The sequence below is a fragment of the Crassostrea angulata genome, chromosome 7, assembly GCF_025612915.1.
Source record: "Crassostrea angulata isolate pt1a10 chromosome 7, ASM2561291v2, whole genome shotgun sequence".
NCBI classification, from domain to species: domain Eukaryota; kingdom Metazoa; phylum Mollusca; class Bivalvia; order Ostreida; family Ostreidae; genus Magallana; species Magallana angulata.
The window spans coordinates 24,162,452-24,182,468 of NC_069117.1; the positions used below are offsets into that span (position 1 = coordinate 24,162,452).

General features: G+C 35.1%; 3 protein-coding genes across 3 annotated transcripts; 1 reads left to right on the forward strand and 2 right to left on the reverse strand.

The window, feature by feature from the left end:
• Window positions 1-250: 250 nt before the first annotated feature.
• LOC128156541 (uncharacterized) lies at window positions 251-2,591 on the forward strand. Its single transcript, XM_052818716.1, has one exon. The coding sequence runs from the start codon at window positions 478-480 to the stop codon at window positions 2,422-2,424; it is 1,947 nt and encodes a 648-aa protein (XP_052674676.1). The 5' UTR covers window positions 251-477; the 3' UTR covers window positions 2,425-2,591.
• A 370-nt stretch (window positions 2,592-2,961) lies between these two features.
• Window positions 2,962-6,303, reverse strand: LOC128156543 (uncharacterized). Its single transcript, XM_052818718.1, has 5 exons — window positions 5,833-6,303; window positions 5,519-5,584; window positions 3,978-4,064; window positions 3,691-3,825; window positions 2,962-3,573 (listed from the first exon to the last, which is right to left on the reverse strand). The coding sequence occupies exons 1-5, from the start codon at window positions 6,082-6,084 to the stop codon at window positions 3,403-3,405; spliced, it is 711 nt and encodes a 236-aa protein (XP_052674678.1). The 5' UTR covers window positions 6,085-6,303; the 3' UTR covers window positions 2,962-3,402.
• Window positions 6,304-10,426: 4,123 nt separating this feature from the next.
• On the reverse strand, window positions 10,427-18,716 carry LOC128156542 (uncharacterized). Its single transcript, XM_052818717.1, has 6 exons — window positions 18,482-18,716; window positions 14,284-14,568; window positions 13,991-14,056; window positions 12,704-12,790; window positions 12,452-12,586; window positions 10,427-12,344 (listed from the first exon to the last, which is right to left on the reverse strand). The coding sequence occupies exons 2-6, from the start codon at window positions 14,533-14,535 to the stop codon at window positions 11,985-11,987; spliced, it is 900 nt and encodes a 299-aa protein (XP_052674677.1). The 5' UTR covers window positions 14,536-14,568; window positions 18,482-18,716; the 3' UTR covers window positions 10,427-11,984.
• Between the last annotated feature and the right edge of the window lie 1,301 nt (window positions 18,717-20,017).

A 20,017-nucleotide genomic window follows, 5' to 3' on the forward strand; every position in this document is an offset into this window, starting at 1 on the left:
GGCTGAATATAGGTGACATTTTTGTTTTTGTATTTTCGTTTGTTTTACATGTAATATTACAATGTTTACCTTTTGTCTATTCCACTATGATAGTAAGACACTTTCACTAGGAGTTTTGATTAATGTTTCCTGTCTTGTTACAATTTTTCCCCCAATCATTTCTGGGGTAAGTTTAATCTGCCCTTCCCAACTTTGCTTTGTTACGTACTCGAGATTAACACCCCCCCCCCCCCCGTTCGGAAATTTCTGGATTCGCCCGTGTGTGAGAGCAACATATGTTTCTTGTACTCCTATACAAAAATGTAAACTAGCAGATGCAGATTAGCCCCTTCATTTAAAAAAAATCCAGTTTTATAAATTTAAAGTACTAAAAGTTGATATTTGAATAACATTTTTTCATATTAGAATGAAAAAAGAATGTGATTTTAATTCGTTCAGTTTTGATCACAAAATAACTTTCTTTATTCAGTGAACAGTATGGACACGATTCTCTCTGTGGATCTTGGATCCGGGGCCGATGACTTTGAAGAGGAAGCTACGCAGTACTTTCATGAGTATGTTCCCCCCTCTGCAACACCGTCGGTATTAAGTCGCTCAGAGAATGACGATGCTGATACAGATGAAGTTGACGAAGATGATATAAGAAACAGAGTGGGTCAATACTGCACCGATCGGCCTACCGCGACAGTCTCAGACCAAAGCGAGGACACCAATGAGGAGATGGGGTACATAGAGCGGACGTTTGAAAGCGGATGCGGATGTACGGAGAAGTGTTTCCTTAAACTTGCCTCCTTCAAAGATCAGGCATATTCCTTGATTTTAAGACTTCGAGAATATACAAAAGGTGAAAGAGACATATACATTTTGTTTAAACTTGAAGATCAGCTAATCACAAAGGACGTCGGAACAAGTGGAGGAAAAAGAGAACGGCAGCGATTTCACTACTGTTTTCAGGGAGTAGAAATCTGTGAAAGTGCATGGAGATCCTTGTTTGAACTGGGACGTTCAGAATTTAAAAATTTGAAAAGACAGTTTAAAGAAAATGGTGTATCCCCCCGCGTTCATGGCTTAACAGGGAAAAAATCAAATCACGGTCACCAATTTTGTGTTGTAGAAGGTGCTGTTCTGTTTATAAAGAGATATGCGGATCAATTTGGATTGCCATTACCTGCTGCCCCAAGAGCCCGTGACGACACAGCTCCTGTACTGTTGCCATGCAGTGATAGTAAAGCGTCAATTCATGCGAAATATAAGGAGGCGTGCTTGGAAACTGGAAGTCCCTTTATGGAGCTGACGACCTTTAAAGAGGCGTGGAACTCTTGTGTTCCTTACATACAGTTTATCAAACCAAAAACTGACTTGTGCAAGACATGCCATGACCTAAGGGAAGACATAGCCGGTGCCTTTACAGAAGAAATCAAATTACAGTTAACACAGCGACTTATGAATCATGTAGAACAGGCGAAACAGGAACGTAATTTTTACAAGCTTTGTACGGAAAAAGCTAGAAGTGAGCTACAGAATGTTGAGAGACCTCATGGAAAATATCTGCAGTCATGTTCCACGCCCTTCACTGAAGTTCATTACACGTTTGATTTTTCGCAGTATATCACTATACCCCATTCCTCACAGCAAGTCGGCGCTCTCTTCTTCCTTCAACCTAAAAAGGTCCAAATTTTCGGCATCTGTGATGAGAACTTCCCCGTTCAGACAAACTACCTCATCGATGAGAGTGAAACGATAGGGGAAAACGGAAGCAAAACACATGGACCTAATGCAGTTTTAAGCATGGTACATCATTACTTAAATGCCAGCAGTTATGGAGAAATAGCGTGCCATTTTCATGCAGATAACTGTGTTGGACAGAATAAAAACAAAACGACACTGCATTATCTTGCGTGGCGCTGCTGTACTGGACGACATAAAGAAATCCAACTTCATTTCATGATTGCTGGTCACACGAAATGCCTTTGTGATTCCTGTTTCGGCATGCTCAAGAAGAAATTCCGCAGATCGGAGGTGAATGGCATCGACGAACTTGAAACAGTTGTGGAAAATTCCGCAAAATGCAACACCGTGGCACGATTTGGAGGAAATGGGAATGGGCTGCAGTGGTATGGGTGGGATGTTTTCTTCAACACTCACTTCAAGCCTTTAAAGGGTATCGGAAAATTCCAGCACTTCCGATTTACTGCCGATGAGCCAGGTGTAGTGTTTGCCAAACATACGCTCGATTCCCCTGAAGTCCGGATCAACCTTTTTAAAGAGAGGGTAAACATGGATGAAGTTCTCCACGGATTTCCAGAGGTTATCGCTCCAGCTGGACTTTCAGCAGACAGAAAACGCTATCTCTTCAAAGAGATTAGACCTTACGTAAGGGCGCCGTACAAAGACTTGACGTGCCCTGCTCCTGACGAGGAATAACCAACTCCGTGGTTATTGTTAGATGCATTAACTTGTAAATACGTTTAAAACTCACATTTTAAACTTACTGCTATAAGTATAATGGTTATATACGATACTTTTTAATTATATTGAATGTTTCATTTATAACGTTGTGACGTCACAAAAGGCTCTCGAAACCCATTGAAACGGGAATCATTTTAATTAAATCATGTTGTTTAAAATGCAATATCTTTGTTATTTTTTAAGGTATCTCAATTCTGTTTTCAGATTTTTGTTACCTTGTGTCATGGCTATTGGAATACAATTAAAGCTAAAAATCGTAATTTTTACCGATAAGGTCGATTTCTATCCGTCGCGGCTCAAATAATGTAAAGTAAAGAAATTACAATTTCTTTGACAAAATGACTCGTGACAAACAAAATAAAATGGTCAAAAATAATGCTACCAGCAAAAAAAACTGCATTTGATTGAAGCTCATACCGATATCACACATTTAAACGATATCAAGACTCCAGCTTTGTTTACATAGCAAAGAACTCTGGATTCTGCTTGCAACTTAATATTTGACTTTCAAACTTTAAAGATCATTTAAAATACGCCCGTTTAATATTCTAGATACTTAAAATAGAAAAAATAAAATTTTTAAAAATTGTGTCCAAGTCCTTTTAACACAGGTAAACTATGAAGAACCTTTAGAATATGTGTGCATTGCAAAAGACGTGGCGGAATAAATACAACATTTGACTATTAAACACAAAACAGTGTTCAATCAAAAGACTACCTTTTAAAAATAACTTCAATGCAATTTGCAATGCAAATATGACGTATCACAGTCCTTAAGCTTGGACGGACAACACGTGTTGTTTCACTTGGACAAAGGGCTTCAGCAAAGCACGCAATTAAAAAAAACACAATAAACAATACTAAGTGAATAAAATTACACATATGCCGGCTCTTCAATGATATCACCTGCGTAGAATGGTAAAAGTTTAAGAACTAGTCACATAGTTCTATCACTTCGGAGCGCACAATAGAGGAGCTAGGCTTCTGCATCAGCGGTCTGCCGTACCGATCTGTGACGGTAAAGATATCCATGGAATCGGGGTATTTCTTCGTCCCCGAGGCACCATTGGAATCGTCTACTTGTCGTGCCATAATAACTCGAACCTGCAGAAAGGGTTACGAATATCAATATATGTACTAACTTCCAAACGGAAACACATATAAATGTGGTCACTGATGGTTGGACTGTTATGTAAATAATCTACTTTTTAGAGTGTGTACCTGGGTGGTTCTGATTGGGGCACAACAACAACATATGGAGGCTGAAGCAATGGCAAACACCAACTCATTGAAAGCAAAGAAGGCAACCAGAATAGGCACCATCCAGCGGTAGGAAGTCGGCTCCAGTTCATGGCGCTGACAAAGAAAAACTAGTTATATAATTAGATATATAATCTTGTATGTAGTCTTTGAAGTTAATATATTCAAGTTTTAACGGCATTTCATGTCTGTCAGAAATTTATTTCCCATTTTCTATGAAAAAAAAATAAAATTTAAAAAAGTCTCACCAAAATTGCCATGGCAATGTTGATGATAAAACACACTGGAGCAAACAACGCAGAACACAGGATGCTTAGCACCAAAAACGTCATTTTCTGGAAGTAAAATAAAACAAATTCATAGAGATAGATAAGGATATAGAGTGTATATAATGGAAATACTATGGCAGTGAAGCGAATCGTATTCGGTGAACAGTAAAACCCGGTTTTAACGAACACGTTTATAATGAATTGACGCTTACAAAGAAGTGATTTTCGTTCCACCGTGACTTATACATGTTGTAAACTTGACAGGTATAACGAATTACGCTTACAATGAAGCAAAATCGCCCTTCCCTGGCTCTTCGTAATAAGCGTGTTTTACTGTTATTCATTTTGGTGAATACTGGTTTTACGCCTAATAAAAATTTGATAGTGAGTGTTTAAAATGCCATGACCCATTCCATACCGACATCTGATTCACAAGTAACGCTGTATAGACCCACACATAAGAATGTTGATAATTGTTTCTTCCCTAAAAGCGCCAGAAAGATTTGTTGGAATCATGGATAATACATGGTAATATACAGACACAAGCTGCCGACTAAATAACCAATATAGACATTAGCAAGCTAAAAAACACCATCCTTATACTGACAAATTACATCTTTGGAGATCAGCAAAGTGATAAAATAAAAATAATAATCTTGCCACAAGTGAAGGTCTAAGAGATAATGTACTTAAACAGTTAAAATGACCCATATTTCTAAATGTTCTCTCAGCATAATGTATAAACTATACGAAATAAGTGCCTTTATTTTTCTTGCCGTCGGGGTGACTAATTTCCACTAAACTTTCAAATTGTTAAGAACGATACATTTTGGCCTTGACGTCTGTTGCGACCTGGGACCTTGACATTTGCTTAATATTCCAAACACTTCCGGTTAGGTTGAAATTGCACAGCATTTGGATTGTTTTAAGTTACCGATGGAAGGGACGTTATACATAATAATGGAAGTTATATCAAAATAATGTTTCCTTCGGATTGCTTCATATTCAAAACAATGTCGAGATCCAAAAAAGTGAATATAATGTGAGTACAATATGTTGTATAAACAATGCAGACAACTATACATGAATTCCAATAGCTCCGGCAGTTTTCTCAGAGATCGTTTTGGCCACAATTATTGTTTGTCTGTGCTTGTGATAAAAAAAACATCAGTTTCGAAATGTTGAAAATTTTACATTATTTCATTTTGCATTTTCAAATTGCTCTATTTATCAGGGTGAACACCTAGGAGATTTCATAAGTGTGTTTCATACGAATAAGCCTTACGTCTAAGTCTGATAGTTTCGGGACAGGAAACAGATAAATCAAACGTCTCAAAATGGTGTTACATGTTTTTTCACATCCTCACACCGACGAGGATTTTGAGTCAGTTTATCTAACAATTCAATTTGGGCCACTTATATTTCAAATTAAATATATACACAAAAAGATGTACAGCTTTAGAAGCGTGCATAAAGTACAAGAACATATGAATATATGATGAACGTTGAAGAATACTTACAAAATAATTCAGGTTGGACTTGTTTCGTTTGTTCATACACGCCGCCATACAACCAGTAACACCGAACTATTTAAAAAACGTTGAAATTATCCACGTATTCACATTTTGGTTTTACCAACCCTAATCGTTTCATAAAATATTCTAATGTTAAATAGTTCAAGGAGCTTTTATTACTTTTTCAAAGTGACCACAAAAATATCCATTGATACGCATATATACGTTGTATAAGATTAAGTAGAAATATGTGCTCTCTAAAAGCCGAGCTAACCCTTATTTAAGGCATCAAAGGGGTTAAGCATGACTGAGGTCCTTACCCAGAGTCCGCACCAGATGGGTGAGGAAGCGATGGTTAGCGTCATCAGCGTGCTGTCCCCCGCCGACGCCAATTGGTCATCGTCCTTAAATATATACAGGAAAAGATCCAGCAGACCTAGCACAAGACACACGACCCCCAGGCCGATCTGCACCGCCCCAAGGGCCTTGATGGCGGAGTAGGGGAAGTTTTTAACGTCCGAGGTTTCCACCCCCTCAATTTCAGTGAACCGAAGTTTCGACTTCTCCTTCATTTCGCTTTAGGAACTAGTCGAGGGGCCCTAAGTTTCTGACCATAAAAGATCAACTTGTGAATGCAATTGGAAATTAAATTCACCGGCATACTGTATAAATAAATATATACGTATAAAGGATGGTCTCTTGATGATGACGGAACTATCCAATGAAAGGGTCCGTAAAGAGGACTTTAATCATCGGGTTCTATTGTGTTTGGCGGTCGTATAGTGGGTGTTACACGGGCTAAGAATGCTGGATATCTTATCATCGATATTTATAGTAACAAGGTCCTTAAAGAGGCGCCGACAGACAAAATAGTGAGAATGCGCAAAAAAGTTACAGTATAGTGGTTTTTTGTCATCGATGTTTATAGAAACTTATGGAAATATCGACCACACAAAAAATTGTGAGCATTCGCTGAAAAAAAGAGTACTGTCTTCATCATTAATAGAAAACGATCATTTTCATTATGGATTCCAAAGAGTACAATACAAATGTTAATTATAGCATAGAAGACATTTAAAAAGATGAGAAAAAAATAATAAATTTTTTGTTATCACCTTTCCAAAATATGTACCCCCTTGCAAAAAATTGACGATGACCAAATTTGCAAAATGTCGGTTTAAAAAAACCCATAAATATCCATTAATGGTAAATAAGAACTGTTCTATATGTTTGTTGTTTGACATAATTTTACAAAATTGTTATCAATATTACCAACGTTTCCATTGGATTCCTATTGGTACCATTGGTAAGTATGCCAAAACTATTCAGGCACAATTGGTACAATTGGTTCCATTGTCATCCAACTGCACCAATGGTTTAGTTGGACTCACTGGTAAAACTATGAACGCACCTACAGCCCTTTAATAACTTTTTAAAAATTTAATATCGGAAGCAAAATCATTATGTCCGTTCAATGAGCTATTCATTCATTCAATCACCTTTCCTTTAAAAACTCTACGTTTGTATCGAATAAGAGATAGAATTGATTGAAGTTAAGAAACTCGATTATGTAAACAGAAAAATGAAAAGCTGACGAGATTTCTCAGGATAGAAATGCACCGATTAACCAAGATCTTAGGTATGCTTTATATACTTGTAACCAAATTGAGATCTACATGCATAGTTACTAGCTAACAAACTGAAGCTAGCTAAAGGGGAATGCATATAAATGACAAACCAAACCATTTCTCACATTTTTCTATTGATATAATTTATTATTTAATTAGTATAGTGACCATTACACCTTCATACAAATATGAATAACAATTACTACGGTAAAATAGATTGCAGGAAAACATTAAATTAAGATAAAATCGATTGGATTATTGTAAATTGCTACCATTACACTGATCCACGAAACATAATTTACCAAACTTCATTATGATTACACTGTCTGCACTATAATTGAACCCTTTTTCATTTTTTCTTTTACTTAAACAAGAAAATTTTTAGAGACAGGTGCTATTTGGTATTTAATTAATCGTTTATTAACTAATGTTCAAACGATTCCAACATTGATAACAGAACAAAGCGGAAAACTATAACATAATATAATTTTTACGCAAATCTTTCTTCAAGGTTTACTTACATGCAATTTATTTTACCAAATTTTTTTTGTAAGATGTCATTCTATAGAAAAAAAACCCATTAATTTAGGTTTGAGTCCATAAAAATAGTTTAAAATGACCGAAATTGACACGTGTATCTGATTTTGTTCGTCTTGTATTTTGATATGTCAGACCCCCAAAGTGTACAATTTGCGCCAAAATATTGACGTGATATGGTTTAAACAAAAGTTTATACTCTATACCAAACAGCAACAACATTTTCACCATGTTTTGCACCCTAATCGTCATAGTGAGAGGGTAAATCGGTTCCCCGAAACCGGAATCTAATGTCTTGATATTTGCCGCCTTGTCTGTAACAAGTTTTGACTTCATTTACCAGTACTTCCGACAGTCTAGATCGTCTGCAGAAAAACATACCACTGGCGTATGAGGATAGGAAAGGTGAATGGATGAATAACGCTATTGATAGAACTCATTTTAGGAGAAGAAATAAACAGACACTTACAAAGATTTTATTGTACCGCTATAGAGTAAGATAATTATATAGTTAATTTAGACGATGTTATGTTAGGAAAAGTAACATCACTCAGGGTAGCTATACCATACACAGCCATGTATTCAACCTTACCAGCAAAGCTTAGAACCATGGAAGTTACCATTAACAACAATCTTAATTTAAACCATAACATAGACTATGTGTGTACGAAGACAATCTCCAACACAGCCTTTCTTCAAAGGAACCTGTCGTCTTGTCCCGGAAAACGAAGGAGTTGTGTTACACAATGATCAGACACCAGGTAAAATACTCTTGTTCAGTGTGGGACCCTCTACCTAGACCAACACCTAACAAACTGGAAAGTGTACAGCGCTCGGCTGCAAGATACGTACTGACCGACTACCAGACCACCAGCAGCGTTCCATCTATGATCCAACAGCTGGGGTGGAAACCACCACAACAAGTAGCAGTGTAAGTGTACAAGATTTTACACTCTTTACTGGTCATTCCATCCTCAGCATTAACATTGATTGCTGGTCACTTAGATCAGAACAGAGACATCTGGAATTCTCCTGTGGAACACATTACAATTTAGTGTTATAGAGACTCAGTCCCTTGACCTGTTCAAGTCAAGACTGAAAACATGAATAAGCATTAATTAAGTGACTGTACCCCTCATTTTAGTCCAATTTCAATCTGTAAATATAGGACTACCTACCCGTTGTGCTTAAATCCCTTTTAAAACATAGTGCGACGATGCCTACATTGGGCCCTGTACTTTATCGGAAGAGGAAGAATCGTCCCACACACAATCTGTAACAAGGAAATTTCACCATTTTGGGGCAGATATTACTTTCCCATATCTGTCCACAGAGGATGGAGAATCATACGTTAAATAATCTTCATAACAAGCGAACTTCATCTAGAATGGAACAAGAATTTATGGTGAAATAAAAAACAAAAGAAATAAGAGAGAGAGAGAGAGAAAGAGAGAGAGAGAGAGAGAGAGAGAGAGAGAGAGAGAGAGAGAGAGAGAGAGAGAGAGAGAGAGAGGTCTTACATACCGTCAATGAACATGCTTAGTACATAAATGCAAAATAAGTGACATGTACAATGAAATTCTCTTCACCTCAAACTCAATGAAACGCCAAACGGTAACGTTATATTGATTATGGATTATTTACAGTCATGTTTTAGAACCTAGCGCATAGACAAGACCCCGTGGATAATTTCAAAAGTACTTTAAAGGGGCATGGTCACGATTTTGGTCAAAAATTATTTCACCGATTTGAATGTTTACAATGCTTCAGTAAGGCATTTTTAATATGCAACCAAAATTTGAGTGTCATTTGTTGAGTTATAAGCGTGTTACAGAACTTACAATTCTTTGCTATGTAAACAAAGCCTTTGTTTACATTTTGAATGTTGAAGTGAAAATTACAGTTTCAGACCCAAAAAATTGTGTTAAACGTCAAGGACTGTTTGTTTATGCTTAAAATGAATAAGATGATAGACGAATCAGTTTGAAAAAGATTTTTACTGGTATATTTAACAAATGTAAACAAAAACAGGGCACGAGCGTTGTTTACATTTCAATGAGTTTTGAGCCATGTATCTTGCTTATAACTCAACGATTGACTCTCAAAATTTATTTGATAATTAGAAATGCATACCTAGAGCATTGTAAATAATAAAAACAGAAAAATAAAATTTTACCAAAATCGTGACCATGCCCCTTAAAGCCTTTTGAAAGGAATGTAATGTATAACTACAAATACATTAGGAACTGTACAAAGTTAAAGAGCATGTACAAGTTTCAGTCACTGGCGCCATAGCTGCAGCCTAGTATAATACCTTAGTTCAGTTATCTTGTATTTTAACCAACCATGCATCAACCCACACTTCCAATACTCCTGAACGGAAACCCACACACATTTCAGTATGTACCCCGCTACATGTATATTCTGGAATTGTTTTATCTTTTTTTGTTAGGAGACGTTCTTGAAGTATAGCTAGACATTACTGTACACTAAACCATACACAGTTTAACGATATTGTTGAAGTACATGTAAATGTATACTCGTATCATATTTGTAAGTTTTTCGTATATCAAATTGATGAAAAGTCAATTGTCTTTAATTTTACATATATATATAAGGCAAGAACTCGGATCGCAAGTTGAAAGAAAAGTTTGTGGGGTTTTTTTGTTTTTGTATTTTTTTGGGGGGGGGGGTAGAAATTGAATAGTCAAGTTTATGATTTTGAAACTTTACACAAAACGAAGACGAATTGGATTGCAAACTTTTATTAGGTTCTCATGAATCAGGTTAGAAACCGATCAATCTTGTGATGTAAAATCATAATCTTGTGATATATTTTCAATGTCTTGTGTGATGCATGTTCAAAATCTTGTGACGTATATTCCAAATCTTGTGATGTATATTCTATAATCTGGTAATGTTTGTTCAGTGTATTGCAATGTATATTCAAAATCTTTTATGTTCAAGATATTGCACACACACACCACACGATTATAGAACATAAATTACAAGATTTTGGATACTGTAGATTCCTAATTAAACGCGAGTAACTAATATCCGCGTAAAATCGCGAGAAGCACCCTTCGCAGATTGAAAAATCTCGCCATTATTTTTCTTAGAGTTGAGAACTATAAAAATAAGGGTAAAAGTTCCGCGTTCGCGATTTTATATTCTCGCGATTTGATACAAAACAGCGGGATCGCGGAACTTTAAAAGTACTCGCGAAATATAAGGAATTTACAGAATGCATCACAAGATTTTGACGTTGCATCACCCTAGGTATTTAACATACTATATGTCACAAGATTTTGAAACCACGCCACAAGTTTTTAGACATACATCACAAGATTTTAAACTTACATCACAAGATTTTAAACATACAATATTATAAAAATATTCACAACAAAATTTTTGAATAAAGCAATGTTTATCACACCATTGATAATAAATTGCTTTTAGATATAATAAAAGTTCCGCGTTCGAGATTTTATATTCTCGCGATTTGATACAAAACAGCGGGATCGCGGAATTAAGTACTCGCGATATATAAGGAATTTACAGTATGCATCACAAGATTTTGACGTTGCATCACCCTAGGTATTTAAAATACTATACGTCACAAGATTTTGAAACCACGCCACAAGTTTTTAGACAAACATCACAAGATTTTAAACATACATCACAAGATTTTAAATATACAACACAATCTTATGAAAATATTCACAACAAAATTTTTGAATAAAGCAATGTTTATCACACCATTGATAATAAAATGCCTTTAGATATAATCATATTAGAAAACTGTCTTCAAAGCAAGTCATTAGGTATTTCAGTTTTCTGTTAAATATTTTTGTGTCATTCTCATGTTTCAAACGATAAAATAAAAAAAACAAGATGAAATGTCAAATACATATAATTTTCAATTATGAATGACATTTGTTTAGGAAAGGTTAACATATGTTAAGTATGAAGTACCTGTACAATAGGGGTAACTGTAAAAGACATGGCGGTATACGAAAAAGTATTTGTCTACAAAACACAAAAACAGTGTCCGATCATAAAACTAACTCTTAAGAATAATTTAAATGCATTTTGCAGTTCAGAAAAACAGTTCTGCACTCGTTAATTATGTTAATGTAAAAATGTCGTATAACAGTTTCTAAGCTTGGACGGACAACACTTGTTGCTTCACTTGGACAAACGGTTTTAGCTAAGCACACAAAAACCGCAATAAATAAAACGATGATTAAAATTACATATTTGGAGTCTCTTCAAATGATATCACGCCGCGTAGAAAGGTATTAGTTTTAGAACTGGTCACGTGGTTCGATCTCCTCGGTTCGCGGAAAGGATGAGCTAGGCAGCACCAAGCGTTTCATCTTGTCATAACTTGACTCCTTGGTGTACGGCCTGTAATCGTTCTCGTCCGGCGGTGCAGCTGGTGGCGATTTTTTGGTGGAGCCCTTTGGCGGAATGACGACTTTCGGTGGTTCCGCGGATTTAAAGTTGTCTGTGGTTTCGTTTGGCGGGGACGCTTTCAGCGGTCTGCCGTGCCGATCTGTGGTGGTAAATATATCCATGGATTCGGGACTTTTGTTCGTCCCCGAGGCACCAATAGAATTCATGTCCTTGGAATCGTCTACTTGTCTCGCCATAACAACTCGAACCTGTAGAAAAAGGTTGTAGTAGTATCTTGCAAACGAAAACACATATAAATGTGGTCACTGATGATTAAACTGTAATGTAAATAATCTATACTTGTTAGAGTGTGTACCTGTGTAGTTTTGATTGGGGCACAACAACAACATATGGAGGCTGAAGCAATGGCAAACACCAACTCATTGAAAGCAAAGAAGGCGACCAGAATAGGCACCATCCAGCGGTAGGAAGTCGGCTCCAGTTCATGGCGCTGACAAAAACAAATTGGCAACAGTTTGATATTTGGGCATGCTGGTTTATATGACTATTTTTGCATCGGTGGTTTTTAATGTGAATAAATGTTCTACAGTGATCCAGGAAATCTCACCAGAACTGCCATGGCAATGTTGATGATACAACATACTGGAGCAAACAACGCAGAACACAGGATGCTGAGCACCAAAAACGTCATTTTCTTGGAATGAAATAAAAGAAGACATGATGATTCATAGAGGAAGTATAGTGTGTACTTAAAGGAAATGCTGTGAAATTTTAGTCGAAATGTTCCTTATCATTTTTTATAACAACAAAGAATCAATTACTTTATGTTCGGTATATTCGGTTGGTAAAATGTGTCAACTATTAGACGTATAAAGTTTAATAAAAATCTGGTGGTGAGTGTCATAGTCGGTTTCAAACAGATATCTGATTCCCGAATAACGCCATATAGACCCACACAGAAGAATTTTGATAATTTTATCTTTCCTAAAAGCGTCAGAAAGATTTGTTGGGATTATGGTTAATACATAGTTATACAGATACAAGCGGTCAATTGAAAACCAATGTACATGTAGACATTTAACGGTCAAAAACACACCATCTTTTTACCGACAAATTACATTTTTGGAGACTTCTGTTCGTTTTTTCATAAACTCTTGTTTCAAACATAATTACGATTGGTCAAAGAATTTAAGGACATAATTATGCATCTTTGGAAACTTCACTAATTACCACTATACAACCATGTCTTATGCCTTCATCTCGGATAGGGGTGGAATGGGTTATACAAGTAAGAAGGATATTCTATATAGACATCATGTGCTTCAGCTTTTGCGATCGTCAATAATTGATGACTAAGCGATGTGTACTAAAACTAACATAAGTTTTCCAATTTTGATAAATTGCTGCTATATTGAAATCGTTGTAAGACTTTAATATTGCATCTGGTAACACCTGATAAAGGGATTCCCCATAGGACTTTCTTTAAAGAGACAATCGAGATTAGATCAGCAAAATGATCAAATGGAAAATCCAATCTTGCCACTAGTGAAGGAATGAAGAAAGAAATCTAAGAGATAATCTACTTAAACAATTAAAAAAGCAATTTATATAATGTTTAATGCGGATAAGTATCCTACTAGGTTCGTCATTCGTCTAAGCTAGATAGCTTCTGGACAGGAAACAGATAAATCAAACGTCTCAAAACGGTGTTACCTGTATGTTCACAACCTCAAACCAGCAAGGATTTTAAGTCAGTTTATTCGAACAATTCAGTGGTTGTTCCATTTATCTTTTAATATCAAGACAAAAAGATGCGCAGTTATAAAAGCATGCATATACTGCATGCATATGAAACTCATATAACAAAAAAAAAATAACATTGCAGCATACTTACAAAATAATTAAGGTTGGACTTGTTTCTTTTGTTCATACACGCCGCCATACAACCAGTTACACTAAACTGTGAAAAAAGACGTTGAAATTATCCACGTATTCATATTTTGGTCTCAACCATCCCAATCGTTTCAAAAATGTTTTAATGTTAATTTTTATGACTTTTTCAAAATGACCTTAGAAATATCCAATGATAGTTTGTATATAAGATTGTGTTGAACTATATTCTCTTAAAAAGCCGATTTAACGCTTATATTAGGCATCAGAGGGGTTAAGCATGACTGAGGTCCTCACCCAGAGTCCGCACCAGATGGGTGAGGAAGCGATGGTTAGCGTCATCAGCGTGCTATCCCCCGCCGTCGCCAATTGGTCATCGTCCATAAATAGATACAGAAAAACGTCCAGCAGACCCAGCACCAGACACGTGACCCCCAGGCCAATCTGCACCGCCCCCAGGGCCTTGATGGCAGAGTATGGGAAGTTTTCTATGTCGGTGGTCTCCACCCCGTCAATCTCCGTGTACCGGAGTTTTGATTTTTCTTCCATTTTGCTTTAGGAACTGGTCCAGGGACCCTATGACTATGAACATAAAGATTAACGTGTGAATGCAACTGGAAATTAAATTTCTGTAATAGCTTGAGAGTAGATTTCGCCGGCATCATAAAATGATGGCATTGAAGCAATAACATCAAGAAAGAAGTCAATATGCATTGCAAAGTGTCAATTGTTAATTGGATAATCATTGACAAAATTGGACTTTCTTGTTTATTTCAGATCTTGCAACAAATAGCAACATCAATTTTGTGTTGGATCTAAAACAATAAAAAAAATTAGAATGACATTTGCATTTTTGCTGGCAACTTGCAAGTAAAAAGGAATCTGATGCTTCTTTCTTTCTAGCCTTCAAAGAAGGTTTTGGTATTTCTATTCTATGTTCTTTAAACAAGCAACAATGTAATGAAGTAACGAAATGACTGTGTTTATTGCAAAAAGTGTTTTAAACTGTGGCTACATTGACTAGTTGAGTTTGACCTTGGTCTTCATAATGAGCTTGAATTGACTAAAAAACAAGTACAAAATATTTTGTTTTGTTGTTTTGATTGAAGGAGGAAGTTAAAATGACAGGAAGATTAGAAAAACCATATGATAACTAGTATAATTTTCGATTTCTGAGACATAAAATAAAACATTTAATGCTCAATTTTGGTGTAATTCGATTTATCTTAAAGCTTTACACGGATATTGGTCCCAACTTTTTAAAATCGGATAAAACACAATATTACTTTGTTGAAGATGACGCATTAAAACGGGTCTATAAACCTGGAATGTGTATTCTTGGGGAATCTTTACTGTTGTTAAGAGACCAATTCATCACAAATTACGATTAACTCGACGGCTGAAATCCCTCTGTAATTCCACGCGTGTTCGAACCACTTCATGAACAAAACGGATAAGGAAATCGGTGTCAATACGGCCCACTTCAGACAGAAAGACCCCTAAATCCAAAGTCTGCGATAAAAACCGGCAATGTCCAAATACTGGGAGCGTGCTGTAAGAAGAGTCAACTTAATCTTTGAGTGCATCTGATGCATTTTTTTGTGTACACATATGTCAACTACGTCACCGGCATAGATTGTTTGCTATCTCAAAGGTTACAAGGACCAAACTTGTTCCAAACAGTACTTGAGATCTTTTAGCGGACTCTCCTCTATGGCCAGATAAACCGATGGCAACGAGAACATGTTTTTGCTCTCTGAGTTGTATGCAGCAATTAATTTAATAAATATCCCCCGAGGGGTACAAGTTAATACATTGTGTGATTTTTAATAAATTTTATAAATTAAAGATATTTCGTATCTTTGTTGATGCAAATTTCTCCTATGTTCTTTATCGTCCCGCAAAGACAAGTTAACTTCAAAGAAAATTTATTAGTAACTGAAAAAGGTATATTATTGGAATCATTGTATTTTTTTTTATAAAGGAAACTATAAGACAAATGATGACAACTTAACACCTGGCCAATAATAACAGGGTTGTTTTTTTTTAGTAAGCGTGTGAGTGTGTAGCGTTACTCAGGTAATCTTTGATGTCCGTCTCTCAAATTAGTGACGAGAAAATGCGGACGAAGTTCTATAAACGATTGGAATTAAAGTGCATTATTGTGATCAGGTGAATTAAAAGTCAACATGTCATGGAATTTGTCAATTAATGCAAACACAACCATTTACATGGTGGAGGACCGAGTCGTAATGTTTATATACAATCTTATTGCCAATGTTCCAAAGCAGGATTTCTTTGTGTGTAAACTTGTCAACATTGAGTCTTATCTTTGGATTATGTTTGCTACTATATTGAGTTGAAGTAACTTTATTTGAAATTTGTCAGAACTTCCTTTTTTGAAGAAAAAAATTCACGAATATGACCTAAATGCTAAATCATAAATACTACAAAAAATTACTAGTAAACAAACAGTAGACTGAATTGTGTTTAAAGCAATATATTATTAGTTTAGTCAAATGTAACTAGAAACATGAAAAAGAAAACAAATGATTTACACAAACAAAATGTACTTGTGAGCTCTGGTATATAGACGTTTAGAACGGTAAATGAATTCCATAATGCAATTATAGCTAAAATACTTAAAATAAACGGCAAGTTAATAAAGTTCACCAGAATATGAACTTGGTTGGTAACGTGATCACATTCTGTTCAGACCGATGGGCTTCTCAGAAGATTTGATCACGTACCAACCAAGTTCATATTCCACTGAGCTTTTTAATGTTGTTTTTTTCTACTTGTAATTATTGTTGAGAGAAAGGCAAATAGCTCAGAACTGTGTTTTGGTGTTTGCAGTAATGCAACCGTCAAACCATGAGCTGGCGCTGTGGTCTGTTTGACTTCTTGACTCGTTAAAAAGTTCACACAGAAACGAACGTTTTTCTTTTCTATTGATTCATATAAGGAAACATGTTTGCAAATTAAGCATATACTGATAAATATTGATTAACTTATAATGTAATTTGTATAGTAATATATAAGAGAGAACTTCATTTTTCGTTTGGGCGTGGATTAAGAATAATTAAAGTAAGTGCTGAAGAATTGAGGAGCACTAAGATAGCTTTGTAAATTTTATCATGATTATTTTGAAGGTTTTTTTTATACATGGTTTATACTTCTTCTTTTTTTTTTCAAAGTATTGAAAATTTAGGAAGAAATAAGATACTAGCACCTTTTCTTCGAATAGATGTCTACATCAAGTTTAATAACAATGTAATATTTTTCTCTATTTTGAATATCGTTATCTACCAGTCGAGCTGATATTGTAACAGACGAAGTTTTAATTCATATAATATATTATCTCAATTTAATATAATATGAAGTTAATTTTTGCATTTAGATTTCCTGACCATTTAGACAATTACATTTTCACAATACGGGTTTAAAAACAAACTTTATAAAGAAATATACCCGTTTTGAGACGGATGCTATCTATCAATTTTATGACTTTGATATTTGCCAACAATTTAACATAAACCAGCTTTCAAAAATGTATTTCTAACTAGAAATAATCTTGTGTGCTCCAATACTATAGAAAACAATAGAACGTTTTTATTTATATCGTATATTTTTATCGATTCTGCTAGTTAGTAGAAGATTATAACTTTCAAGGAGAATATGTTTACAAAGAAAATTGGTTGCTACTATCATGAAAAAGAAATCGGACCAAAGAAATCGGACCAAAAAGTTTTATAAAAGGCAGTTTGGCACATTGATTTTACATTGTACATTTTTATACTGAAATCAATTGTGTACAACTTAAAGCAATCACGTTCAAATGCACATCACAAACCAATCTTATTGCAACTAAGAGTATGTACAAAGAGAAATGGTAGTTATGGAAAATTACAATACAGTATTATGTACTGGGGTATACTAAAGAAAATGGACTACACAGGACCTGATTTTAAAAAAAAACCACATGATCAATGCCCCCTCCGTAGCCACGAGTTATCAAATTCAAGAATAATCAGTATAAATGTCTTTGGACTATAATATTGTTATATACCCTTTATAAGTTTGTAGGGATCCCCTTATATTCTAGTTGCAAGCACAACGATTTCGAAACACCATCATTTGCTTAAGACAAAGCCAGCCAATTACTTTTTATTTTCAACATTTAAAACCGTCCACGCTGTCATATATTGGTCCATACTGGGTTTTGAAAAATGAATACTGATAATTGTATATTGTTCGACGAATGTTATACAGTGTATAACTAAATGAAAAGTTCGATCAATATATATATATATAGAGAGAGAGAGAGAGAGAGAGAGAGAGAGAGAGAGAGAGAGAGAGAGAGAGAGAGAGAGAGAGAGATGTACTTCCTGTATAAAAGAATTTTCCAGTATATATACATTGATGAACATTTTACTTCTTACTATATGCAGAAAATCCATAATTGAGATTGTACATTAAATAAATATATACTCACATATCTAAAACTTAATCCATTACGACTCTTTTTTGATCAAAATTTCTTCATTGCTAACAATTCCAGAAATCCAAAAATGCAACAATTGCGTATAAATCGGGTCACGTGATTGGATATGAACCTGTTTGGTGGCAAACCTGGTGATAAATCGAACTGGCTCTTTTGGTTAATGGTAGAGGCCCTCGCTAAGTGAACGAGTATGTATTTACTCTGACCGATAAGATTGATGGAGGAAAGTATCGGGAATATTGAGATTGGGTTTACACGACTTCGCTTTCCTTGGGGGGACTTTAAAATTCCTTTCTCTTTCCTGATATCACCGCTTATTTGCTAGTACGGGTATACACCGAAAGGTGCGTGTTCATTTCCCCGCAATTCGACAAACAAAGGTGCAGTGATAGATTTCAAATTGAAAACCACATATTAACAAATGAAGGATATGTATACAGTAATATATCAAATTTATTTGGCATTTCTGTGAACGTCTTTGTTTAACTTTAATTACATCATAATCGTGCCTTCTATTGAGAAAAACAAATCACAAGAAAAAAATAATTATGTTCTAAGAAATGAATCCCAATTACCACATTACAAAGCTGAAATTGAAGTTTTTGAAAATATGTTCCTTTTTTATACCATAGACCGGAAACAAACTAGGGTATATCAAATGAATTAATGAAAATAACGCGATAGGAGAGGTCCAAAAGTTTGGAGTTGTCCTTTTTATTGATTGTCGTTTTTACTTGACTCAATGATTGGACATGTAGATAGATTTATCACAGATAATATTATGTGAACCAAATTTGCGATTGACACATGCCCAAATCTGACATGAGTCTTGCAACTCTGAACGTAGATATGACATATAAATGCGCATACATACATGTATATTTTATACTATTATTCGGGGTTAATATCTTTATTAGAATATAAAGCAATAAGGTATTTTTTTTTGCTTTGCTAATTATACCGAATTTAATAGATGTACATGACAGTTATATTATACTTATGTCATTCAGTTTAAAAAATGATATTTTTTTCATATTTTACCTCCAACCTTTGTTGTTTTGTATGCCATGTGTTACTGTTGTTCGTTATTTTAGGCTGAAAACCTAGTACATGTATGTTGTTTCAATTTGTGTTCAAACCAATATATATAACAAAATGTGTTCAAACAGAACAAAACGGAAGACACAGAGGTCACACCTCTCACCTGGGCCAAAAATCATATCGAAGCAGTACCTTGAAGTCAAACACGAAATATATGAAGAATTGGGTAAAATAAATCTTGTTTAGGAAGGAGTCTTCTCGTAATCAAACATACTTCTTATAATAAGAAATTCATGAAATTTTGACACAGTCAAACGGATCATATAACTAAATGATTCTATCAGTTTAATCAAATTTGACCTTTTTGTTTTTGCATAAAGGTCAGGTCAAGGTCACTACCTTTTTCCTCAACATAAAGGATGATAAAAATAAGTGTAGCTCTTTGTAGTTCTGTAGACATTTGTTTAAGATTTGAAGATTCTATTC